This window comes from Populus trichocarpa, chromosome 1 (genome assembly GCF_000002775.5).
Source record: "Populus trichocarpa isolate Nisqually-1 chromosome 1, P.trichocarpa_v4.1, whole genome shotgun sequence".
Taxonomy (NCBI): Eukaryota; Viridiplantae; Streptophyta; class Magnoliopsida; order Malpighiales; family Salicaceae; genus Populus; species Populus trichocarpa.
In genome coordinates this window covers 14,588,590-14,611,056 of record NC_037285.2, presented here as the reverse complement: position 1 = coordinate 14,611,056, position 22,467 = coordinate 14,588,590, and the positions used below count along the sequence as shown (strand labels likewise).

General features: G+C 33.9%; 2 protein-coding genes across 7 annotated transcripts; both read right to left on the bottom strand.

Moving 5' to 3' along the window:
- Positions 1-7,053: 7,053 nt before the first annotated feature.
- LOC7478110 (developmentally-regulated G-protein 2) lies at positions 7,054-12,327 on the bottom strand. 4 transcript variants are annotated; one of them, XM_024596889.2, is made up of 12 exons: positions 12,171-12,327; positions 11,870-11,975; positions 11,722-11,789; positions 11,366-11,442; positions 10,932-11,112; positions 10,638-10,694; positions 10,440-10,514; positions 9,971-10,090; positions 8,471-8,641; positions 7,976-8,089; positions 7,692-7,862; positions 7,054-7,382 (listed from the first exon to the last, which is right to left on the bottom strand). In XM_024596889.2, exons 2-12 carry the CDS (start codon positions 11,937-11,939, stop codon positions 7,287-7,289), a joined length of 1,200 nt encoding a protein of 399 aa, XP_024452657.1. In that variant the 5' UTR covers positions 11,940-11,975; positions 12,171-12,327; the 3' UTR covers positions 7,054-7,286. The 4 variants fall into 4 exon arrangements, with proteins under 4 accessions (XP_024452657.1, XP_024452661.1, XP_024452667.1 ...); XM_024596893.2 differs by having other exon boundaries at positions 11,870-12,004; positions 12,171-12,310; XM_024596899.2 differs by having other exon boundaries at positions 11,870-12,020; positions 12,171-12,285.
- A 1,080-nt stretch (positions 12,328-13,407) lies between these two features.
- LOC7478109 (uncharacterized) lies at positions 13,408-20,722 on the bottom strand. Of its 3 annotated transcripts, none has more exons than XM_002298064.4 (9): positions 20,556-20,722; positions 19,906-20,068; positions 18,506-18,680; positions 17,519-17,577; positions 15,717-16,688; positions 15,041-15,178; positions 14,227-14,514; positions 14,034-14,090; positions 13,408-13,850 (listed from the first exon to the last, which is right to left on the bottom strand). In XM_002298064.4, exons 2-9 carry the CDS (start codon positions 20,032-20,034, stop codon positions 13,683-13,685), a joined length of 1,986 nt encoding a protein of 661 aa, XP_002298100.2. In that variant the 5' UTR covers positions 20,035-20,068; positions 20,556-20,722; the 3' UTR covers positions 13,408-13,682. The 3 variants fall into 3 exon arrangements, with proteins under 3 accessions (XP_002298100.2, XP_052312313.1, XP_052312314.1); XM_052456353.1 differs by having other exon boundaries at positions 15,717-16,520; XM_052456354.1 differs by having other exon boundaries at positions 19,906-20,024.
- Between the last annotated feature and the right edge of the window lie 1,745 nt (positions 20,723-22,467).

The window sequence follows — 22,467 nt, the reverse complement described above, 5'->3', positions numbered from 1 at the left end:
AGTAATGGATTTTGATGAATAGAATAACTAGGAAAACTTAAAATAAATGTGTTTAGAGAAAGAGAAAATAATTTGGAGAAATGATAAGGAAAATGAGGAATAAAAGTTAAGAAGAAAAGTATATGAAAAAGTGTTGGTGCAAACCTCGATTAAAAATCGGTGATGTTATTATGAAATAATAATAAATTCGTAGAGGAAATAAATGATGAAAAATAAAAATAAAAATAAAATGATCCCGTCTTTGCCAAAAATTGGTCCTATTATAAGGTCAAAAACTGAAGAGGATCAAATAAGAAGTTAATGGGATAAGTTCAGAGGTTCGGGTTAAAAATGGTCAAATCTGTCATATAGGATCTTTGGCTACTATTCAACCGATATCTTGAGCTTCAAAGTGAGTTTTATTTCGATTCTAGATGGGTTGGTAAGTAGACATCTTTACCTTTGTAATAATATATAGCAAGCTCGCTAATTCAACTAAACAAGAGAGAATGACATGTTGGAAGTTGGGCCTGAAATCATATTCGAGCTGTAATTTCATTATTGTCTAGCTTTATAATATTAAGAATAATTCTTAATCCAACCATTGGACCTGACTGAAATTTTACATGGAGCCACTTGACATATTGTTATACCTCAGGTTAAAATTTCAAGGCAAACAGAGTTTCGAAAAGCCTTACATAAATGTTGAAAGTTGGATTGAAATAAAAGAAAATAAAAGATGGGCAAAGTAAAGGGGTAAAATAGACTTTACTAAAAAATCCAGCCCCTCTTCCTTTTTATCTTATGGCATAAGCTACTGAAAAAAGGGAAAAAAAAAAAGAAAAGAAAAGGAGAAAAGCTAAGTTAAACACTAGAGTCCTTGAAAGGAAGTATGAAATTGACATGGAAAATGAGGGAATAATGGATTAACTGCTACGGTGGTTAAATCCACGGTCATTCTATTTTCTAACAAGTTACTGTTATAACATGATCTAACACAAAATCTAAAGAGAAAGAAACTCCCGGCCAAAGTGGAAGGAAAGAGAAGGGTGGAAATTTTTTAACTTGTTATGATTCGAAGCTCATTTTATCACCAGGTAAGGAGTTCTAGACTTGATTATACAAGTTTAAGTGGATACAAATGGAATTGATGTTTAATTTCATGAATCTGAGTTCGGGTTTTCGAATGAAAATTAAGGAAAATGTGAAATTGTGTTATATTATGGTAATTGGGATGAAATAAGATGATAATAGCTTGGATTAATGAACAATTGAAGAAGAAAATTGGGTGTTCTTTCATGGGTTAGACTCGACTATTAAAAGGAAACTTAAGGAGGTTTGGAAAGTAATTTTCTTGAGTTATTAGATGTAGTATTGAATACTTGAGAATTGTTTATATTGTGCTTGAGTTATGATTTGATGTTGGGAAGGTTTAAGTATAATTAAAATTTATATGAAAGGGTAATTGTTTTTCAGTACCCTTTAGGTATTTGATGAAATGAGTGTAAGTGATTGAAGATGAAGATGTGTATGTGTGTTGTTGTATCTAAGATGTTGGCGAAATTAAGGACCAGGGAGTCATGAGTTTTGAGTAGACTTCTAGGAGCATGTTGTGAAAATTTAATAACAAGGGGGAAAGGATGTTATGACAGCCCTATATGAATGGAAAATGGCTATTACAGTAGCCTTATATGTGAAAAACTAAAGGCTGAGTTGACAGCCTAAGATGTGAGAAAACAAGGGTTGTTTAGGCGGCCTATAAATATAGAAATTAGAACTTGAAAAAAAATAAAATTTAAAGTAAGATTCTTCATAAAAGTTATAGGTACAAATGTTAGCTTTCAAATGAAACTAGTCTTAATCAATTCGAAACTATACAACTCCAGATATAAGCTAAAAACAAAGTAAGGATCTAAACTGACATAAATCTGGACAAATTTAGGATGCTACTATAATTGTTGGTTTTGCACTTTAATACGATGGAATTTTGAGTAAGTTGCTTCATAAAAGTTGTAGGAACAGATGTTAGCTTTCAAATGAAACTGGTCTTACTCAATTTGGAGCTATACAACCCCTAACATGAGCTAAAGACTGAGGAAAGGTCCAAACCGACATGGTGTTTGACAAATTTCCTTGTGTTATGGTAATGGATGATTTTGGGCTTATAAATAGCCAAACTGGTTGTTTTATTCATGAAAATTATAATTATATGTCTTATCTTTTCAAAAAGACAATCAATTTCTAAAACTAAGTTCTACAACTCTAGTTGTACCGAACAATGTTCTAGGTTGATTAGACTAAATCAACTAGGATTTACAAATTTCTAATGCTTGCTTGGAAGTGTTATTAATTGAGGATCTTAATAATTGAAACTATTAAAATAAGTATGAACATGAAAAAAAAATGTGTACATGTGTATTGAATTTTAGGAGTATAAGAGGAAAAATAAAAATGTAGTGACATGATTGATGGATTAATTGACATCCATGTGGGATGACCAAATTGTTGGCAACCGTAAGGGTTCGTCGGGTTAATTGGCATCCTTTTGGAGTGGCTGAATTGTTGGCAACTGTAAGGGTTCGCTAGATTAATTGGCATCCATGTGAAATGATTGGATTGTTGGCAACCATAAGGATTAGTTGCTAGAGTTATTGGTAACCGTGAGAGTTAGCCAAGGTAATTGGTTTCTATAATGGATGATTAGGGAAATATTTGACTTTCATGAATGAATGGTTAGGAATACATAGATATTGTTGTTAATATTCATAATTGATTTAGTTATTCAACCTTAAGTGAAAGGTTAAATCTCTTTAGAAATATAATTAAGAAGGATATAAAGCAAGCATTGTTAAGGGCATGAGTTATTTGGAATGCTTGTACATGGACTAATGTTCACTTTATTAAAGTCTATTACAAGTGTGAGGAATGTCATCAAGAAAAGATTGTAATGATAGTTACACGGTTAAGAATTTGATTTGGGGATTATGGTTGTACAAAATGGTATAAGAGTGAGTTAGATCTATAAATTCATAAAGTATAATGCTGGAGTATAAGATGTAGAAAAAATAGTAATATTTGTATATTCCATGCATGATGTGAATGATAACGATTTAGTAGATTAAGAAATGAATGAGTTTGACACATCAATAATATTATGTTTGATAGATGGTTGAAAGAATCAGATTGGAGCATAATAAAGGTTATCCTAAATAGCCTAAAGGTAGTTATTACAACAGTCACATGGAAAAAAAAAAAGATGTTAAAGCATGAAGATAGTGCATGTCCAAACTATTCCAGATAGGGAATGTAGACATAATTGAAGGTTATTAAGATAATTTGAATATAACAAGATAAAGATATATAAAATAACCTAAAAGTGGAAATTAATGGATTGTTAAAATGATCCTAGATGGTGATAAATAAGGGGATAGGATGACAGCCTAATTCAATCAGAAAATAGGATTCAAGATAGAAAAGAAAAAAAAATAATGATTAAAGGTGGAGAAAGAGTGTTTAAGGTATGATTAATTGCATGAATTGTTATTAAAAAAGGAATGACTAATATAATTTTAGTATGGATCAAAATAGCTTAGGAAACAAACCACCTGGTTAATGAGTATGGTCAGATAATTAGAGCATTGGCTAAAGTCGTATGGAAACGAAGAGAATAGGGATTTCTAAAAAAAGGACTTGACTTTATCTCCGTATGTTATGAATAAAGAATAATGATATAGAATAGGACAATACAAGTAAGAAACTTTCTAGTAAGGTTTAAGGGATTACACTTCTATTGTGACTTTTTTATAAGGTATGTTTTGGAGTATGGATGTCCATGAAGGATGGTCTAAAATGAAAATGAATTCAACCTCAAAAATGATGATCTTGTAGATTACTTATTATGTTGAAGTATTTTATGGACTGATTTATAAAAAAAAAGATTAAGAAATTATATTGGTAGTATGTTATATGTCCTTGATGTTGTGTTAATATTTGAAAGCATTGTGATGTTAATTGTTTATCTCAGGTACATCTCAGACATGCCAGAAGCAGTAACTTGTTATTATGACTAGATAGTGATTATGAATACTATGATATCTTAGGTCTTTTAGATTGTAAATAATAGAATTTATATTTTTATGGAATGTAATCTAAATGTTTCTTTTACTACATATGTAAAAGTTAACTTAAGTTTTATTAATTGTTGATGCTTATAATTTTTAAGATGTAGAAGTCATTTTTCTTATTTCATTTGCAAATGTCTTTAGTTCTAAAAGAACATTTATGCTTGAAAGATGATGAAAATTATGGTTAAGATGAAGTTTTGTTGATAAGATATAATTTAGGATAGTTGGATTAAGAATTGATTATTATTGTGTGTATATGATTGTAAATGTCAACATTTGGGAATGTTCTATTTTAAGGGAGACTCTGTTAAAATTTTGATAAATATTTAAATAATCTTAATGGAGTATAAACATATTATTATAGATTATGAAATTTGAATCAAACTAGAAAAAAAAATTACCCTGATTTTTACATGATTATTAGAAATAAGGATAAAGCTTATAAAAATCCGGGTCATTACACTAATAGTTAAGCTTAAGGCTGAGAACCGGAACTAACTGCAAATCTTGAGGGGTGAGATTCCTATAATGATGGAGAGGTTACACTCTTATGCCTCTAAGAAGTGTCAATCATAATGGTCTCATTTAAAGAAAAGGGTATCATGAGATAATGTTGGACTCTAGACCTACATCTCTTCTTATGAGCAGCTAACCTAGCACTATCAAACTCATATATGTCTCCATTTCTTTAAAAGACTCCTCATCTTCCTAAATCTCCTTTTATTCTATCTTCTATTTAGCCTTTTTTTGTGCTAGTGTTTCTCAAATGATGGAGAATTTTTCTTGTTTGTCTTATAGAACCAGGACTACTTGTGATTTGCAAATCATAAAGTATCAAACATAAGTGCAACAATGAAAAGCCAAGATTAAAAAAAAAAGAGTAAAATTACATGCATGCCCTATTTACTATCTTTCAATGAATATCTCTTTATCAGGAGTATAATATTATACTAGTTAGGGCTCCAACATAGCTAATTACATAATAGCCTATTAGCACTAGTAAAGCATGGTACAACGTTGTACTGCTCTTAGGTGACTCTCAAAGATGTAGGACTTCCCCATGCCTCTCGTGGGATGGAAAGGAAAGCCTCTCGTGGGATAGAAAAGGAAAATGGTTCGTGTGTATTTACCAACAACTCATTCTCCCCTTCAATTCTTAATAGAATCTCATTTTCCCTTAAAAACTCTCTTTAAAGGATTGTTAGTAGCTTATAGAAAATATAGATTCATATCATCCCTCGAGATCCCTCAGCACACCTCGTTAACTTATAGAAATTGGCAAATACGTTAAAGGGATGGATCCTCTCTAAAGTGTTTCATAGATTTCTCAAACATGCAACCATTTAGATGTAATTGGCTCAAACATAAGCCATAAGTGAAAATACATCATGATTAAAATCATTAAGGGATATTCCATATCCATGTTTGAATAGACTAAGGGAAATATGTATCTCTAACTCCGCATCAATGGCATCCTAATTTTACGTACTAATCCTCTCAGGAGGGAAAGGAAGTCTTGCCGAGTACCCCGCCAATAACTTACTATTTACATCAACAATATCAAACTTAGTCACAATACTCATGTGCAAGCTGTTTAATTGGTTCAAGGACTGTTGTCTAAAATGACTATTTTCTTCGACGACCCCTTCTCCTAATATGAGAAGCACTAATTCTATCCTATTAGGCATCTCCGACATCATCTGGCCGGAAGCGTTGACCACAAGATGAGGAACCGCTCTTATCAAAAGTTTTTTTAAAACCACCTAGATGTTATAAAATAAAATAGCACAATAATAAGTAAAAGTGGAAGATTTCTAACATAGAAACATCAATATCTTGTAGTAATCCCTCATCGTCCAACCTGTACGAGTCATTTAACCTCCCTCTCCACGCTATTGAAGTATAAGATACCAAGTAATTAAAGATTAGATGATGATGTATAAGAGTGAGGAATGAAGGCAAGGAAGACAGGTTTTTACAGTGGTGAATTGAACTCCTCTGAATGTTCAAGTATCGAGACACTTGTCAAATGCGTGTTGTTGTTGCCATGGAAACTCAACTCTTCCATGCATGCTGCAATGATAACTGAAGTCTTTATATGCACACAACCATAAAAATCCAATCACGAGAACTATTTCACTATAATAATTGTGCAATGGTTCATGATAAAGAAGAAGTTCACCATTACTACCCCTATGAGTAGGTTTGCAACCATACTTTCCACGACAGTATGACGAGTTCAAGATAAAACAACAATGACAAGTATAAATATCAAAGATCAGCAGGTAAGAGTTACAATAGAATCATATGCAAAAAAAAAAAAAAAAAAAACTACATGATTATCCTTTTTCATGCATTCATTCACATACGTCAAGTTATTACCTAGACTTGTTTTACAAAAACAACATACATTACAGCCTAAGCTCAGAAGCACACCAAAACAGCCTGTGAAAAGGGTCCGATTCATTTGAAGTTTTGATCTACGACTGTCAGATAAATTATTACAACAGCCACGATACTTGCCCCACTCTTATTATGGATTTTGTAGTTGTCCCAAATTTTGCCCAACGAACTTGTCTAATTCAATCACCTCTAAGAATGCCGATGCACTTTTTTGAAATCTTTGCCACATGTTTCATCTTCGCCACAGTTGGCATTATTTGAAACTCCATGGTCACTTGCATCCCTGCATTTTTTTTACGACCGTCTATTGAAGAGTTGATGAGCTGGTAGTAGTCCAAACTCTAAACATACTCCCATCTACATGCTTGTTCCTAACTTAGCTTACAAGAATCATGATATCAACGTCAGCCTCCATTGATCAATAGAAATACAAGCCTAGGCTAAATTAAGCTTAAAGTTAGAACAATGATAGAGAACTCAAATTGAAAAGAATGAAGAAGAAAAAAATTAGACATGCAGTAGCAAGGAAAAAAAAAGAGGAAGAATATGACCAAAGAGAAAGGACAAGTACTAAATTTACAAACTTAATAGGGGTAGCCGAAGAACATCCAAGATTTTTTATTTAAGGAGCGAGGAAAGACAAAACTCAAGCCATGGGAGCAAGGGAATGCTCCTACCTAGGAGGAGAGCAAGTTACAAATGCATTATATAAGTTAGGGTACACAATTAAAAATATCCTGTATATTTTAATACCGTACTCCGGTTACACCTCTGATGTTCTTATGTCTTCAATGGAGCTTTCTTCTCTCTGTCAGATATGCGAGCAGGATCTGTTGAATGTGATTTGAACCGACCCCTTCCTCCCTCTTCCTTTTCCTGGATAACAAAATACACAACTTTCAATTCTCTAAACATACAACTTTTGGTCATAAGACAAGAAAAGAGAAAATCCTGATGAAAAAAGCATTAAGCAGATATCTTAAAGTCCTGATAAAAAAAAAAAAAACTATGAATTCAATGTATAAAAATGGAATCGTGCAGCAGGGGCATTAGATTTAAGGTGAATTCTTGGAGTGTGAAAGTTCCTGATCATAAAGGTTATTGACAGAGTAGTATCCGACAGGCATATAGAATCATGCAGTGAACATATTTATGACCAAGATACCAATTCGAGGTTTGCCTCACCTTTCTCTTAACAATCTGGACCATATCCTCGTCATGGAGAGAATGACCAAGGCCACAGTGCTGTGGGTGGTGCCTTGCACTTGTACCCCACACTAGCACGTACTTCACATCCTTGATTAAATTTCTGTGTATGTGATTGCAGAAGTCTTCAACCATGCACCCGCCTCTATCCTGTCATTCACAATGAGAACTAAATTAAGCAACATGAAGTTAGTGACTACAAATATAAAGCATAGATTACACGTGAGATGAATAGAAAAAAAAATGATCAATTTGTCACATACAGTTGAAAGAACTACAGGATCAGTAAAATCAGGTTGCTGGCCTTGTGGTTTTGTGTAGACTCTCACGAGCCCCATTTCTTCCCACATTTTTGCAAGTAGTCTGTCAAAGTTGAGCTGTTCAGGAAACAAGAAATAAAGCATATGATGCTTATCAAGCCACTCACAGATTGGAAACTAGCACATGATATTTTATTCATATCACCTTAGCCTTGGAATTGTTTTTGGATGCACATAGATGCCATGATAATGTGCTTTTGCAAAATGGTTGCAAGAAAAACATGCATCATATGCATGAAGTAAGATGCATTAGACAACAAAACTCATGACATTCAGCATCTTGTAGCAAAAAAGTGGAATTACGATGAGTTGGGTTACTTTCTGCTGTTTGCCACAAGTTGTTTACAAAAAACAAGACCTTTATCCTCCCTCACACCCCCAAAGAAGAGAGAAAGGGAGAACCATATTTCTCTGAAGATCAAAAAATAGAGAACCTGCCTTTAAATTGCAGCTAATGACCACAGAGTTTGGCTGGCGAGCTAACTTGTCCACATCATCAATACCTATAACATCTATCTTGTTATAGACATATATGCACTTCATGTATTTACGATTACCCTCGATCACATCTATAAGATCATCCACTGTTGCATCCTCACGAAATAGGACCTACAAACAAATTCATCAGTAATAAGTGTCCTGGTTTTGGGGGGCTAGTGAAAGATAGAGCAGATATACTGTGATTGCCATATTAAAAAAGAGAGCAGATATACTGTGATTGCCATATTAAAAATTGCACAAGTGCAAACCATGCTGAGAAGGAAAGTATCACAACATGGTTCTTCCCCATAAGTAATCGAATTCCAGCCACCTAATCCCCCCCCAAAAAAAAAAAAAAAAAAAGAAAAAAAAAGGAAAACAAGTGATGACTAAGCATGAGGAAGCAAGTCTATGAGCCTGTTTGGCCTCCGCTGTGTTGTGCTGTAAAATTAAGCACATTAAACTATTTGATAATGAAATGATGGGTTGTGTTGTGCGTAAAATCACTCAACTGTATTGTAATCTGTTATTGTTTTAACTAAAATTACTATTAAGTACATAATTTTAAGTTTTTATCAAAGAAATTAAAATAAATTATTTAAAAACATGAAAATACTTTCTTTGTTAAAATCAAGTCTGAGTAATATGAGTAAAAAAACAAGAAACAAAAGATCGTATAATATTTTTTAAACACTAGTATAAGAATTATATATTAAGGTAAAATATACAACATTGGTATTTTTTATTTTAAAGCTTCTTTAATGTTATTTTTGTCTTTTAAATAAAATAAACAACCTTCTATCTCAAAAAGCATCACTTCACGTATCTTTTGAAGTAAAAACTAACATACTTTTAAACCTGTTTTAATAAAAATCACCTTCCACCCTCAAAAGTTAAACAACAGAATTTTAAAATCCTTACCAAACATTTTGTTTTTTGGTACTTTTAATTGCTTCGTATTAAAATAAAGCAATAAAATCTAGAAAAGTAGAAGGCCAAACAGGCTCTAAAGCATACCACCAGAAAACACCAAAGTCAAAGATTAAACATAAACAGGCAGCAAAGAAAAACATTCAGCTCAAGAGGAAATCATTTTTTAAGTTTTCATTATCATTTATAGCGTTAAAGAAACAATCATTCTGTATTGTAGGCAATTGAAGTCATTAATTCCTTTATTATCAAAAGTGGTTAACACGAGTGTTTGTCACATATAAGGAAAGCACTAATTTGTGGTTAACACACGCAGAAAAAGTAAAGGAATGGCAATTGAGCAAAATAGCAACTCCCAGTCGCCCATTTAAGTCTCTTTACTTCCACTATTCTTATCAGTAAAAGCTGTTCTGTACCAAACAATTGCTTAGTCTAATCAACTATCAAACCAAAAACATGCATCCTATGACTTTGTTAACTGTGGGGCGAGAAAAACTATAAATGTCATATGCAAAATGTAGAAAGTACCTCTGCATTGTGAATTTTGTATTCGTGTAGAATCTGATAACAAAGCTTCTCGTCTACATGTGTTAGAGGCAAAGTGCTGTTGAAAGAGATGCCCCCTGTTTTTTTCTTCTTGAAATAAATCTGGCAGAGAAAAAGAAATGCAAAGCCAAAATTAAACAAATCAAGATCCATAAATCCTAAGAGCTACTGAAAGAAAATAAGCACCTGTTTGACCTCTGCCACACAAAATCATAACTAACTCGAAATATAGTTTGACATAATACAAAGTTTGACCAAGAGGAGGTTTCCTAATTATGCCAAAACATGGACAAGTAAAAAACACTAGTGGAGGCACCAATGCCACTTAAGAGGAAAAGGTGTATACATCATTTTCAATATGACTTTCAAGTTACTTCATAAATTAACAAGCCAAGGTAACCATTTAGGTAGTTGTAGATAATTTAAATTAAAACTAAACATGTAAACTCACTCGAGGTGGTTTCTTGTTTAAGCGCAAACCCACCGATTCTAGTTCCTTTGTTAATATCTGTCGATGACCCTCACTCTGCACCATTTAGCAAACAGATTAAATACTCAAAAAGTGTTTTTCCAGTTAAAAGAAGTGAACAATATATATCCACTCATCAGTGGGATCAGCAGCCAAAACACTGAAAAGGCAGACAATTACTTTTGAGGCATCAAGAACCATCAACACTATGTCTGAAGACTTGGAAACAGCAATAACCTGAGAAGAAAAAAAAAGCAATCTCATCAAAGTTTTCTTATTTCAATGTACCCAAACAAGAAAAGATATAAGAGTTAAATTCAAACAAATGATCACCAAAGCACTCTATGAAGACAATCTATTTATTATTATTATTTTCTTTTTTGAACTTACATGGCATCTCACCCTCATCAACAGTCACATAGACATATGTTCGCAACCTATGAAAGGAGAAAAATAAGCAGGTCCTTCTTTTACCTGTCTCCCACGTCCCTTGCCTTCAGAAGCACCTTCAATAATCCCAGGAAGGTCAAGCAGCTGAATTTTGGTATCATTATAATGTATAATCCCAGGAATACAGGTAAGTGTTGTGAACTCATATGATGCAGCTTCTGAATGTGTGCCTGTCAACATTGTTAAAAGTGTCGACTTCCCCACACTGCAACCACAATAGGACAACTTCACTTTCTGGCATTGTCATATGTAACATGTAAACATGTCTAGGTTATACTTAAGTGCAAATGTGCAAACCTACATACATACATTGCACACATAGCAGCTTTGAGTTTGCTTACAAGCATGCATATGGAAATGAGAGTGGGCAGCAGATTAAAGGACACAACAGAACAGTTTTCTCTTTAATTCTTTCGGCATATGTGCACATGTTTGAAAATAATAAAAAGGCAGCAGACCTTGGAAATCCAATAAGTGCAACACGTCCATGGCCAAATTTTGTAACTTCAAAACCATCTCCAGCTCCACTAGAACCCTGATTCAGAAACCATTAGAACGAAGCCCTGGACAGATGTAAAACAGTGGTCAACAAAGATGAAAAAGGACAGTGAAAATACAAACCAAATATCGATTCAAAGTCTAGTAACAGCAAGAGAACAATAAGTTGAAAACAATTTGCTCACATTTTCACCTTTTTGGCCCAAACAATACCATACAAGTTTCAAGAAAATTCAATCCATCAAAATAGCAAGCAATTCGGTACGAAGACATCCAGGATTTATCAATCCCGATATTAAAAAAAAAGTTGAATTACTTTAGGAGGCTCCAATAATTGTGTCCTTAGCTTTGCTATCTTTGCCTTGAGCTGACCAAGATGATACTCTGTAATATGTATTACTCAAATCAAATACCAATAAGAGCCCCATGAGATTTTTTTAGAATGAAATAAATATAAACAAAACCTGTGGCTTTATTTTTCTGGGTACGAGCCATCTCTGCTTCGATTTCTTTAATCCTCTCTATGATCCCCATTTTTGCTTAGTTGCCACCCACTTTATAGATTGAGAACTACCACAAAAGTTTCAAGCTTTTTTCAGCTTTCACAAACTCCCAGTTAATCAATAATAATAATAATCAATGCAAAAAAAGAAACCAATTAGTACAGAAAGAATAGAATAAAAGGAGAAGATCTTTTATTTGCAAATATAACTGCGTGAGCTACAGAGAGAGTGAGAGGTATGACTCCGTCGATGGGTGACTCACCGGAACAGGGTGGAGGAGAAGATACGAGTGCCTAGATGGAAGTGGTGGAGATATTTGGAGAAAGAAGGTCGCCAAGCGAAGAAGAAAAAACAAATAGGGCTTTATAGGATGACAAAGCGAGAGCTTTCCAGCCCTTGATGGCTGTTTGTGAGCATGCCATTGTTTTTTAAAATAATTTATATTTAAAAAATTTATTAAAATAATATTTTTTTATTTTTTAAAATTTATATTTCATATTATAATATTAAAATAATCTAATAATACATAAAAATAATAATTTAAAACTAAAGAAAAAATAAGAAATTTTAAAAGATCTTAATTCAAAACCCACACAAATTCACCATTCCTTTTTTTTTATTATTGTTTCACTTTTTATAAACCAAAGTTTTTAAACCCGGTCCGATAATCGATCCAGTTCAAGGTTCGGGTTTCGAGTTTTGACCGAATTACTCGGGTTAATTCTAATTTTTTTTAAATCAAAATGACATTGTTTTAATAAAACAAAAAATAAAAATCAACAGGTTATAAGCAAATTTTTAACTAGATTATCAAGTGACTCCAGGTTTTAACTTTTTATATATTTTTTTTAAACTCAAATCAGTCTGCTGGGCTATCAAGCCGGGCTAGATTTCAAAACTATGCTGCAAACAAAAATTTTTTTTTTTTTTTTACCTGCTTTCGCACGTCTAATTGAAATAATACATTCACGTAGATAATTTGTAAAGACTTCTTTAAACTTCCAACCCAACCCCACCTGGATTTTTGGCGCTGTTGTTTTCTACTAGGCGTTTGCAACTAATTTTCTTTCACAAGTGCCATTCAATAATATATGGCTTTGTTTTTAAGAATATTTTTTATTTAAAAACACATTAACATATCAAAACAATTTAAAAATATTAATTTTAAACCAAAAAAAATTAAGATTTTCAGGAAACAGTCTTACATTCCACCCTGAAAACTTCTGAAAACTTCGATATCCGATAAGCGAGTGACCTATATATTTCAAACATGTTAAAATGTGATGAAGCTGCTGGGTTTTACCCATCCCCTTTCCCATTTGCTAACTTACAAACACAAGTAGAAATATTCCAACGCAATGGAGATTAACAGGCAACGACACGACACAAGTCAACGCATCAAAAGCAGCTTTCCATGTACCAACGTATAATAAAGTTTCCGATGAATTTGCGTTCTGCCGATGAGAAGATTCCACGCTTTTGTTGTAAACAGGACGTCCTGAAAAAAACTTCCCAGTGTTTATTTCTGCTCACAAGATAACATTTCTCCCTAGTTACAGAGACCAAAGATGACACGATTAACTATTTTTCTTTTTTTTAACTAATTCACTCTGTTTTTGGGGTCTATAATCGAAGGTATTTCTAAATCCTGACTGTAGTAGTTAGTAGCTACTCAAACCCCACCAATATAAGACACAGTAGAAGAAGTCCAGTGGTGTCCCAACTGGCATGGGTTATCTGAATTTATACAGCTGAAATCTAGCAGATATAGTGCCTACAAGAACCCTGTTTGTTTTTCATGTACAATTTTCCTAGCACTCCCGGCCACCTTGGTCAAGCTAAGATTTGGCGGAACCTGTGCTTGCATCTCTGCGAGCTCTCTCACTTTTAACAAAATTGGTGTGGGAATGGGCATTGCACCGGTATTTTTCCGGGAATTCATCTGTATTGTTAACCACAGAAAACCATAAGGGTTAGAGTCCATAGAAACGCGATCAATAACACCGTCATTCTTTTTCAAAGATGAAGTCAATAATCATGATTCTCAAGAGGATGGGAGGAGCAGATCAACAAGCAACGAGTCCTATAGGTGAAGAGAGAATAAAAAATAAGGGAAATTACTTACCCCAGTATCTGGAGGTGTCTGTGCAAAGCTCGCTTTCAGCAGATTCCTCCACTTGTCCTGAAAATTATATCCTTTCAGTCAAAAACATAGAATGCATCTAAATAAAACACTAGATGCAAGGCAACTAGAACTCTTGGTGGAGATGCAATTGTATGGAAATACAGAAACATGGACCAAATAACTACAGAGATACCTTGAGATCAACAGAGGTGCGGTATGAATAAGATGCAAAGGCGAGTCGTTTGATCTCGGACCACCTTCCAGCTCCATACCTGGAGACCCCCTCAACTAGCTTCATCACCTCAGAGAGAGTCCAAGCTCGATGATGTTTCCTTCTAATTCCACCTTTGGATGTAGGAACAGTAACTACATTGTCATCTGAATCCTCATTTGAATTCATGCATTTCAGATCCGTGTTATTTCCCAAGCCAACCACACTCATCACTGAGAACTGCTTGTCTTTCTCTGGCACTCCTACAAACTGGGTAATAAAACACAGATCAATCAGCAATATAATCTTACAATGGAATGAGTCCACAAACATAAAAATTATTACATAATCTTTCTCTTGCGATGAAGAAAACCAGTATGGATTTCAGCTGTCGTGTATGAAAGAAAATCACTAGAACGACAGCAGATTAAACAACAAACAATCCAGCAGAATATCACTCATTTGACTGACCACATTCGTCCATCTAAAATATTGACATAGCACCAAGAGAACAGCATTCCAAGATTATTATGTTTCATGCTAGTTCCAATTCAGTTAGCAAAACCTGAAATTAATCCCCGAGACAAGATCCACACCTTTTTCATGCCCACTCACCTCTCAAGTCCGGAAGGCAGTAATAGGCATCTCCCCATTGACAAAAGCAACAGGCCTTAAAGAGCATTATAAAACCCCTTCATCCCTTTTATCATTATATATCACCAATGGATACCACTCCTACCTTATGTTACACTTGATTATTAATAAAATTAACAAGACAGAATTTAATTGGTCTTACCTGGTGATGAACATGTTCAGGGGTAGAGCTGGCTTTCAAGACTCTGTTCTCATTCCCATCATCTGGTGGAAAACCATGATCATCAAGGGCTTTCTCTACCAATGCAGCTGCCATGCCCATGCTACTTGGATTGAATTTCTACAGAATGTCATTCATATTAAACCACGGTTGCATTCATGTTATAAAAATAAATAAATAAATAAATAAAACCTACAGACAAATAAAATTAGTGAAAACAGAGGTAACAGCAGATTGACAAGTAACAACAGTATCAACCCAAAAATCATGCACACACTTGTGAGTGTGCACAGAGATTCACATTGACACCATGCTCGACACCGATCCCATAAACTTGCTCCGCTTAGAAGCTGTCACCAACAGTCAAATCAAAACTGCTTTGCTAAGTCAAAAATTGTTTTTGACACCCCAATCCAACAAAAGAAAGGAAAGCAGAGGAAAGAAATTACAACTCCAGCTCCACAGATATAAGCTTTGATTGCAGGCAAACCCACATAATACTTCAAATAAAATGCAGCAAGTGGTTCAAGCAGGAAGCAAAGAAAATCAAGAACAATCATCTATTGGAGACAGTATCCAGAAAACGAAAAACAATTTTTTTAAAAAAATAAGTATATATTCACATGCATGTTGATCAGGAACAATAGGTAATACATACCAGAAGAGCCATGAAATTTTTCCTTGGACGGCTTCTTCGGACCCGAGAAACACATGGAACCTGAATCCCAGATCCTCCAAGGGAATCCAGCCGTGTGATAACAGTTCTTCCTCCTGAAGAAACATGTCTAACAAGCCTAACATGAGATTTTGGGGATATCAGTCCATCATGTCCAGAATTTTTAGCCAAATTCAATAACCTTTCGTTGGACTCTTTGGACTCCACTTCTGAAAGTTCTTCAATATATCGCTTTGTGGGCTTCCGTACTCTTTTAGCAGCTCTCTGTTCTTTTTGATGATCATCACTTCCAGAATTGTCATCTAAGTTGTGATTTTCCAATCTTCTTTCAGGAACAACTTTATGATAATCCAGTTGGCCAACATGGCAAGTTGGTAAGCCTTTCTGGTTGACAATTGGTGGATCCTTAGCAAAGGAACCATAAATACCATTACAGCCTTCTTCATTCCCTTTCTTAACAAATTTATTACCTTTAATTATAAAAGAAGTTGTTGAAACATCACAAGAATTTGTCAACCCCATGGAAATCCTCCTCTTAAGCCATTGCTTATCTTTGACAGTAGTTTCTCGCCCAAATGTTGCTTTAAAAGTTTCATGAAGTTCTTTTATTGACAGATTGTCTAGGCATATTTCCCCCTTCAATCTGGAAAAATCAGGTTTTGTAGTAATAGACGAAGGTGACCCACCAGCTACCAGTTCATCTGGAGGATGAGAGCACTCCCCAACACTCCCAGATTGATTCAAATGGCTTTCACTCAAACTTGGTGCCAGTAAAGGAACAGGTTCCTGCAAGGGAATTTCACATTGGAGTTTCTCATCAATATGGAGCAATTTATCATGCGGATCAGAACACTGGCTGTCTACAATCACATAAGCAGAAGAACAATCAGGAGATCCACATGCTATGTAGAGCCTCTCTTCCTCTTTCACCTTTTGCAACATCTCCTCAATGTACTACAAGAGATTTTGAAGGTCGAGACGGTCCAAGACATCAATGGTCCAAATTAATGTAGCAAAAAATTGTACAAGCAGAAAACAGCCAACAAAGGAAAAAAGAGGACAGGGAAGAAGCACCTGATATACAAGAGTAATAATAAATAAAGAAAAACAAAGAGAAGGATGGAAGCTAACTGCTGAAAGAGTTTATATAAATTGTACACAAATGGACACCTGATTTACAATATCACTATCTTGCCTAAAAGTATGCAGTGCATTCCAAACTCTGTAACCTAATGCAGACTTTCTTATCAAGACTATTTATTAGAGAGTGAATTTTACTATCTAAGTAGATCCTTGTGATTTACATCTTTGGACAAACTCTTATAAATCTAACATAGATACAAGGGTTGTAACATTGTGATTTAGAGTTAACATAGAACCATGTGACAGCAATTGAACAGTAAAGATTGCAATGCAGTCTTGCAACCTGCACTGATAGAATGGTGACCTCAACTTAAAAAACACGTCACAAATGACATGAAAACAAGCGAAAAGATGATAGGGCAAGACACTAGAAAAAGAAAGCCTTAAACTTATGCACAAGTAATCCCCTGACAAGTAAAAGTTTCCTCCTACATTACTAATAATGAACATATCTTTAAGAGCTGAATACAAAAATGATGACTAGACTAATTTCAAAAATTGAGAGTCAACATTACATAATATTACAGCACAGTTCCACCAATTATCAGGTAACTGAGAGAAAAATGGATTCAGTGCCACAAGCAGTAGCATTAGGAGAAGTGGAAGTACTAACAGGTATATGTAAAGGAGGCAGACAATACCTCAAGCCTTCCATTCAATTTATCTGGATCAACTTTTTTGTTCTCGGGTTGTGACCAACCTGGCATATATTGTTCATTCACATATAGGAGGAGAAGAAGAAACATACAAAAACTAAAAATTAAACAGAACAAAAATTAAGGTAAAAAAAATGATTTGATCAGCCAGATGATGACACAGAACAAACTGAAAGGGATACCAGATCTTGATTGAAATGCCATGCAACAATGTACACTATTAGAGAGCAAAATTAAGTTAAAAAATCTGGCAAATGAAGTTCATTCAGATACAAAGAGAAGAATAAGAAACAGACAGAAAGTAAAATTAAACATCACCTAAATTCAAGGAAGAAAAATGATATGATCACCCAAGATGATGACACAGAACAAACTGAAAGGGATAAAACATCTTGAATCTTTTTTTTTTTATCAAAATGTAAGAATATATTAAAGATCAAAAGTAACAAAGCCGGGTGACCAGCATGTCAAGAATACAAACATGTATAACCTAATGGGAACAGACTCTCAAGAAAAACTAAATAAACAAACATATACAGATTATAATCAAATGAGGACATAGGGAACAAGTTCCCTAGACAAGAAAGGAATGTAAAAGAGGCCATGCAACAATGTACTCTATTAGAGAACAAAAATTAAGTTCAAAATCTTTTCCTACAGGTAATAGAAATAATAGTTGATTCTGAAAACTTGATGAGTCTAGAAAGAAGGTTTGTGGTTAAAGAGATTTAAAAGGGTTGGCTCAGGGTATGTGGACAGATAAAGAAGATAACACAACCAAAACGAGAAAACCAAGGAAAAAAGGCTTTTGACAAAAGAAGGGTATGAAAACAGAGACACCCAAAAACATTAGCCCATTTATGACAGAGTATGGCCTCTGGTAAGGCTACATGCAATTTTTTGTTGGACCTTAAGTTTGAAAATGGAAATATAATACAAACTACAAAGTAGCAGTAGTAACAAAAAAAAAACCTTCCAGTCTTTTTAACTGGGCCATCCCAGAGGAAGATCCTTCATTGGAAATGCACCCTACAGTCTGCCCAGGGTCTGCAACAACATGCTTTCCACATCTGTCATCTATAAGCAGACTCTCAACCTCCATTAATTCATCATCTGTTGCAGGCACTAATCTCCCATCTCCTTCCACCTGCAAATTTGATAGACTTATCCATCACAAGGTCAAGATAATGACCCCAATAAAGAAAGCAACTTGAGACATAAATAATTAAAAACAAAGTTTGAGACCAAAACACATATATGATCAGCAATCATCATAGGTTTGACTTCCAGGAATAAAAGTTAATGGATATCACTTCTAGTTAATTTCATTACTGATTACTAAAAGAAGAAATCACAAAATCCTCCTAAATGATATAGCAGGAGAGCTACTGTGACAGAGATCAATCACACAACTTAGTAAGTTCTTTTCATCCACATCAACTAACATGTAATCAAGTCCTTGATACAATAACCACAGTTTCAAAATAACATCAACAGAAATGAAAAAGAAAGGACAAGGTTCACAATAAGCTGTACAGGCAAATTAGGAAACCATCCAGAACACAAAAAAAGTTTAAATCATCAAATTATGAGCAGAAGGATTGACAGTTGAAAATAGAAGGCTAAAAGCACACGATGCTGCTCAACAAACAGTCTGGAAACCTGAGCAATGCTCAATGCCATTCAATTCTACCAATGCAAAGATTAATTCTTGATTGTTCAGGTAAACAAGTGGGAGAGACAGATGGATATGAATCCCCAGAAGTAGCTTAGATATGGTGGCCAGCCATAACTACTAAACTAACCAAAACACCATTTATAGAATTATTAATCATCAAATTGGAGCTTCTACAAGCTTAAGGGCAATGGGATTTACACAAGGCAGCCTGCATAGCCATTGTCTTCAAGCAAATCATCACTATAAAATGTTTAAGAGTTACATCTACTTGCCAATATTGTGTGGTTGAAACTCTTGCAAAGGACATTCAAGAATGCACTGAGTGGTTACAAAATTCAGCTAATTAATGACCAAGCGATCCAAGGAGCACCAGGGTTTCAAAATCATGAGTTTACACAGTGCAGCTTATTTTTCTCATAAAGATTAATAACGCTGAAAAGCTTCTTTCAATTTTTTACTGTTCATTACTAATTTGAATCAGAATTACCATCACAAGCAACCATGATTCCATGTTTATGCCCAAAAATAGTTCAATTGTGCCTGCTTAATTTTACTATAACATTGAAGCCTCATCAATATTCTTCACTTCACATCAACAAAAAAAACCCAATAGTTAAAAACTATAAAACCCATAACTATAAGTCTACAACATAAACTGAAAACAAGAATCCAATATAGAAATTAAAGAAATTACCCGAACAAGCTTGTATACAACTGGGTCGGAAATCTGTTTGGGAGAAGACAAGGAAGAGGAACTTTTCCGAATCCCACACTCCTTATGCTTAGCTTCATCATTCCCCTCAACTCCAACCTCTGTTTCCATGGAAAATCCAGCACATGCAACTCAAATACAATAACTGAAAACCCCAAACAAGAAAACAATAAACAAAAAAGACACAATAGATAGTTAATTATTTTCCTCTCCAAATTTTAAACTTTATCCATCAAAACATAACTGAAACATAAAAACTAAACTAATTAAGCTTCCAAAAAAGATATCATCAAAATTCAATTAGTCCCTAAATTCCACATGTGATCAATCAAAACCAATTTACTTCATGGTTTAGCAACCCTAATCAGAAAAAAAAAAAATGGCCCTCTGCAGCTTAATCGAGTGTAAATAAAGCTAAATTCAGAAAAGAAAAAAATTATGTTTTCTTTAATTATGTGCAAGAAAATGCAACTGCAATGCGAAAATTTTGGATTTCCAAGCTCAATTGGAAATCACTTAAAACCAAGCATAATTTGGGAAACAAATTTGCATCTCCTGAGGCTGGGCCTCAGGAGAAAATATTATATAAAATTAATGAAAAAAAAAAGGGAAATAGCGAGTTGGAAACTCACCATAGGAAGGACAGAGAAGCTAATTTCCGAGTTGACTCAGGCACTGAGTTGTTGGGAAAACGAGTTTTGAGTGGAGATTGAGAGATGGTTTGGGCTCTCGTTTTTGGCTCGCTTTTACAGGACGCTGTGTACTCGGGGATACGCTTCCGGATCCCAAAATCTCTTATCCATTAGAATTTATTCAACACTTGGAGTCCCATAACGTTTTTCCTTTGTTTTCTATTTTTTTAATTTATTTATTTATTCATTTGACGTCACACCCTAACGTGAGTTTTGATGATGTCATTGTTTTATATAGAAATCACATAAATAATAAAGATAAAAATATATTTTTAAAAAAGATAAGAACAAAAAATATAAAAATAAAATTATCTCTAAAATAATTTTGAAATAAATTTTTATATTTTTAAAATAAAATATATATAGAGTTCATGTATTCAGAGACAATATTTTATTATTTTGTATTCATAAAATATTCTTATAAAAAACTCACAATTCCAAAATTATTTATCTGAGACATGTAAAGATAAAATTAATTATTATCATGATTTAAAAACTCAACTCAGAAGTCGATACGAGACAAAGCATAAGTCACTAGTCAGGTTTATCTGAGTCAACATAAAAATAAAAGTGATTATTATCATGATTTTAAATTCGTTTCAAGGGTGACACGAGGCAAAGATCGGGTCACGAGTGGTGTTGATAGTTGATATGAGTCAATGTAAGGACAAAAATAATTATTTTCATAGTTTTAAAGCCCGACTTGGGGGTCAACCCAGAATAAGACCTGGGTCATATGTCAGGAAAATTAATATAAAATAAAAGTTGTTATCATCAAAGTTTTAAAACTTGATTCAGGGATCAACTTGGGGCAAGGCTCGGGTCATGGATTAAGAGTGTCAACCTAGGTTGACTCGGGTCAATGTAAGGATAAAAGTTGTTATTATAATAGGTTTAAAACTCAACTCGAGGGTCGACCAAGGTAAGGCCCAGGTCACGGGTTGAGAATGTCAAAACAGGATGACCCGAGTCAATATATGGATAAAAGTTGTTATTATCATAATTTTAAAACTTGAATCAAGTGTCGATCCAAGGCGAAGTTCAGGTCACTGGTCAGGAGGGTCAACCCAACTGGCCCAAAAAAAATTAAAAATAATCAAAGCAACCTTATTTTCATAAAACAAAAAAAATCATGAAAGTCAACGGGTTTTTAACTCTTGTTTTATCCCAGGTTGACCAAGGTTTTTGACAGAGTCAAGTCGAGTCAATATTTCCTCTATTTTTTCTTAAACTATGACCAGTTCATGCCTCGGGTGAACCAGTCAAGTCAATTCTAATTTTATAATTAGGGTTATTATAATATTATTAATTTTAACACTTAATATAAACTAAAGTAAAAAAAATATCTAATTATTTTTTAAAATATATAAGTTTGACAACAATAAATATTAAGGGTAAAATAAATTTTTTCATATTTTATTATTTTTTATCCACCGTGACCAGATAGGATACAAAGACAATAATTTGTCTTGTACATCACTATCAAACACAATTTTATATATGTCTTCTTTTATATCTTGTCTCCTGTCTCCATTGTCTCTGTCTATTATATCCCAAGACAATAACCAAATACTATCTAAGGGACTATACGATCATTAATTATATTATAAATAGAAAGGTGACTAACGCTATGTCATGGGCTAACCCAATTGTTTTTATATAGTAAAGGAAAGTCAATGCGATGAAAGTGTTCTTAAAGAAGAAGAGAAAATTGATACTCAGGTCATTGACTTAACCCGAGTCAATAAGCCCGTATAATATCGATAATATGAAATGAAAAATGAAAAAATATGCAAAGAAAAAAAGGTTAAAAAAACAACCTGAATCCATCCAGGTTAGCATGCAAAATTTA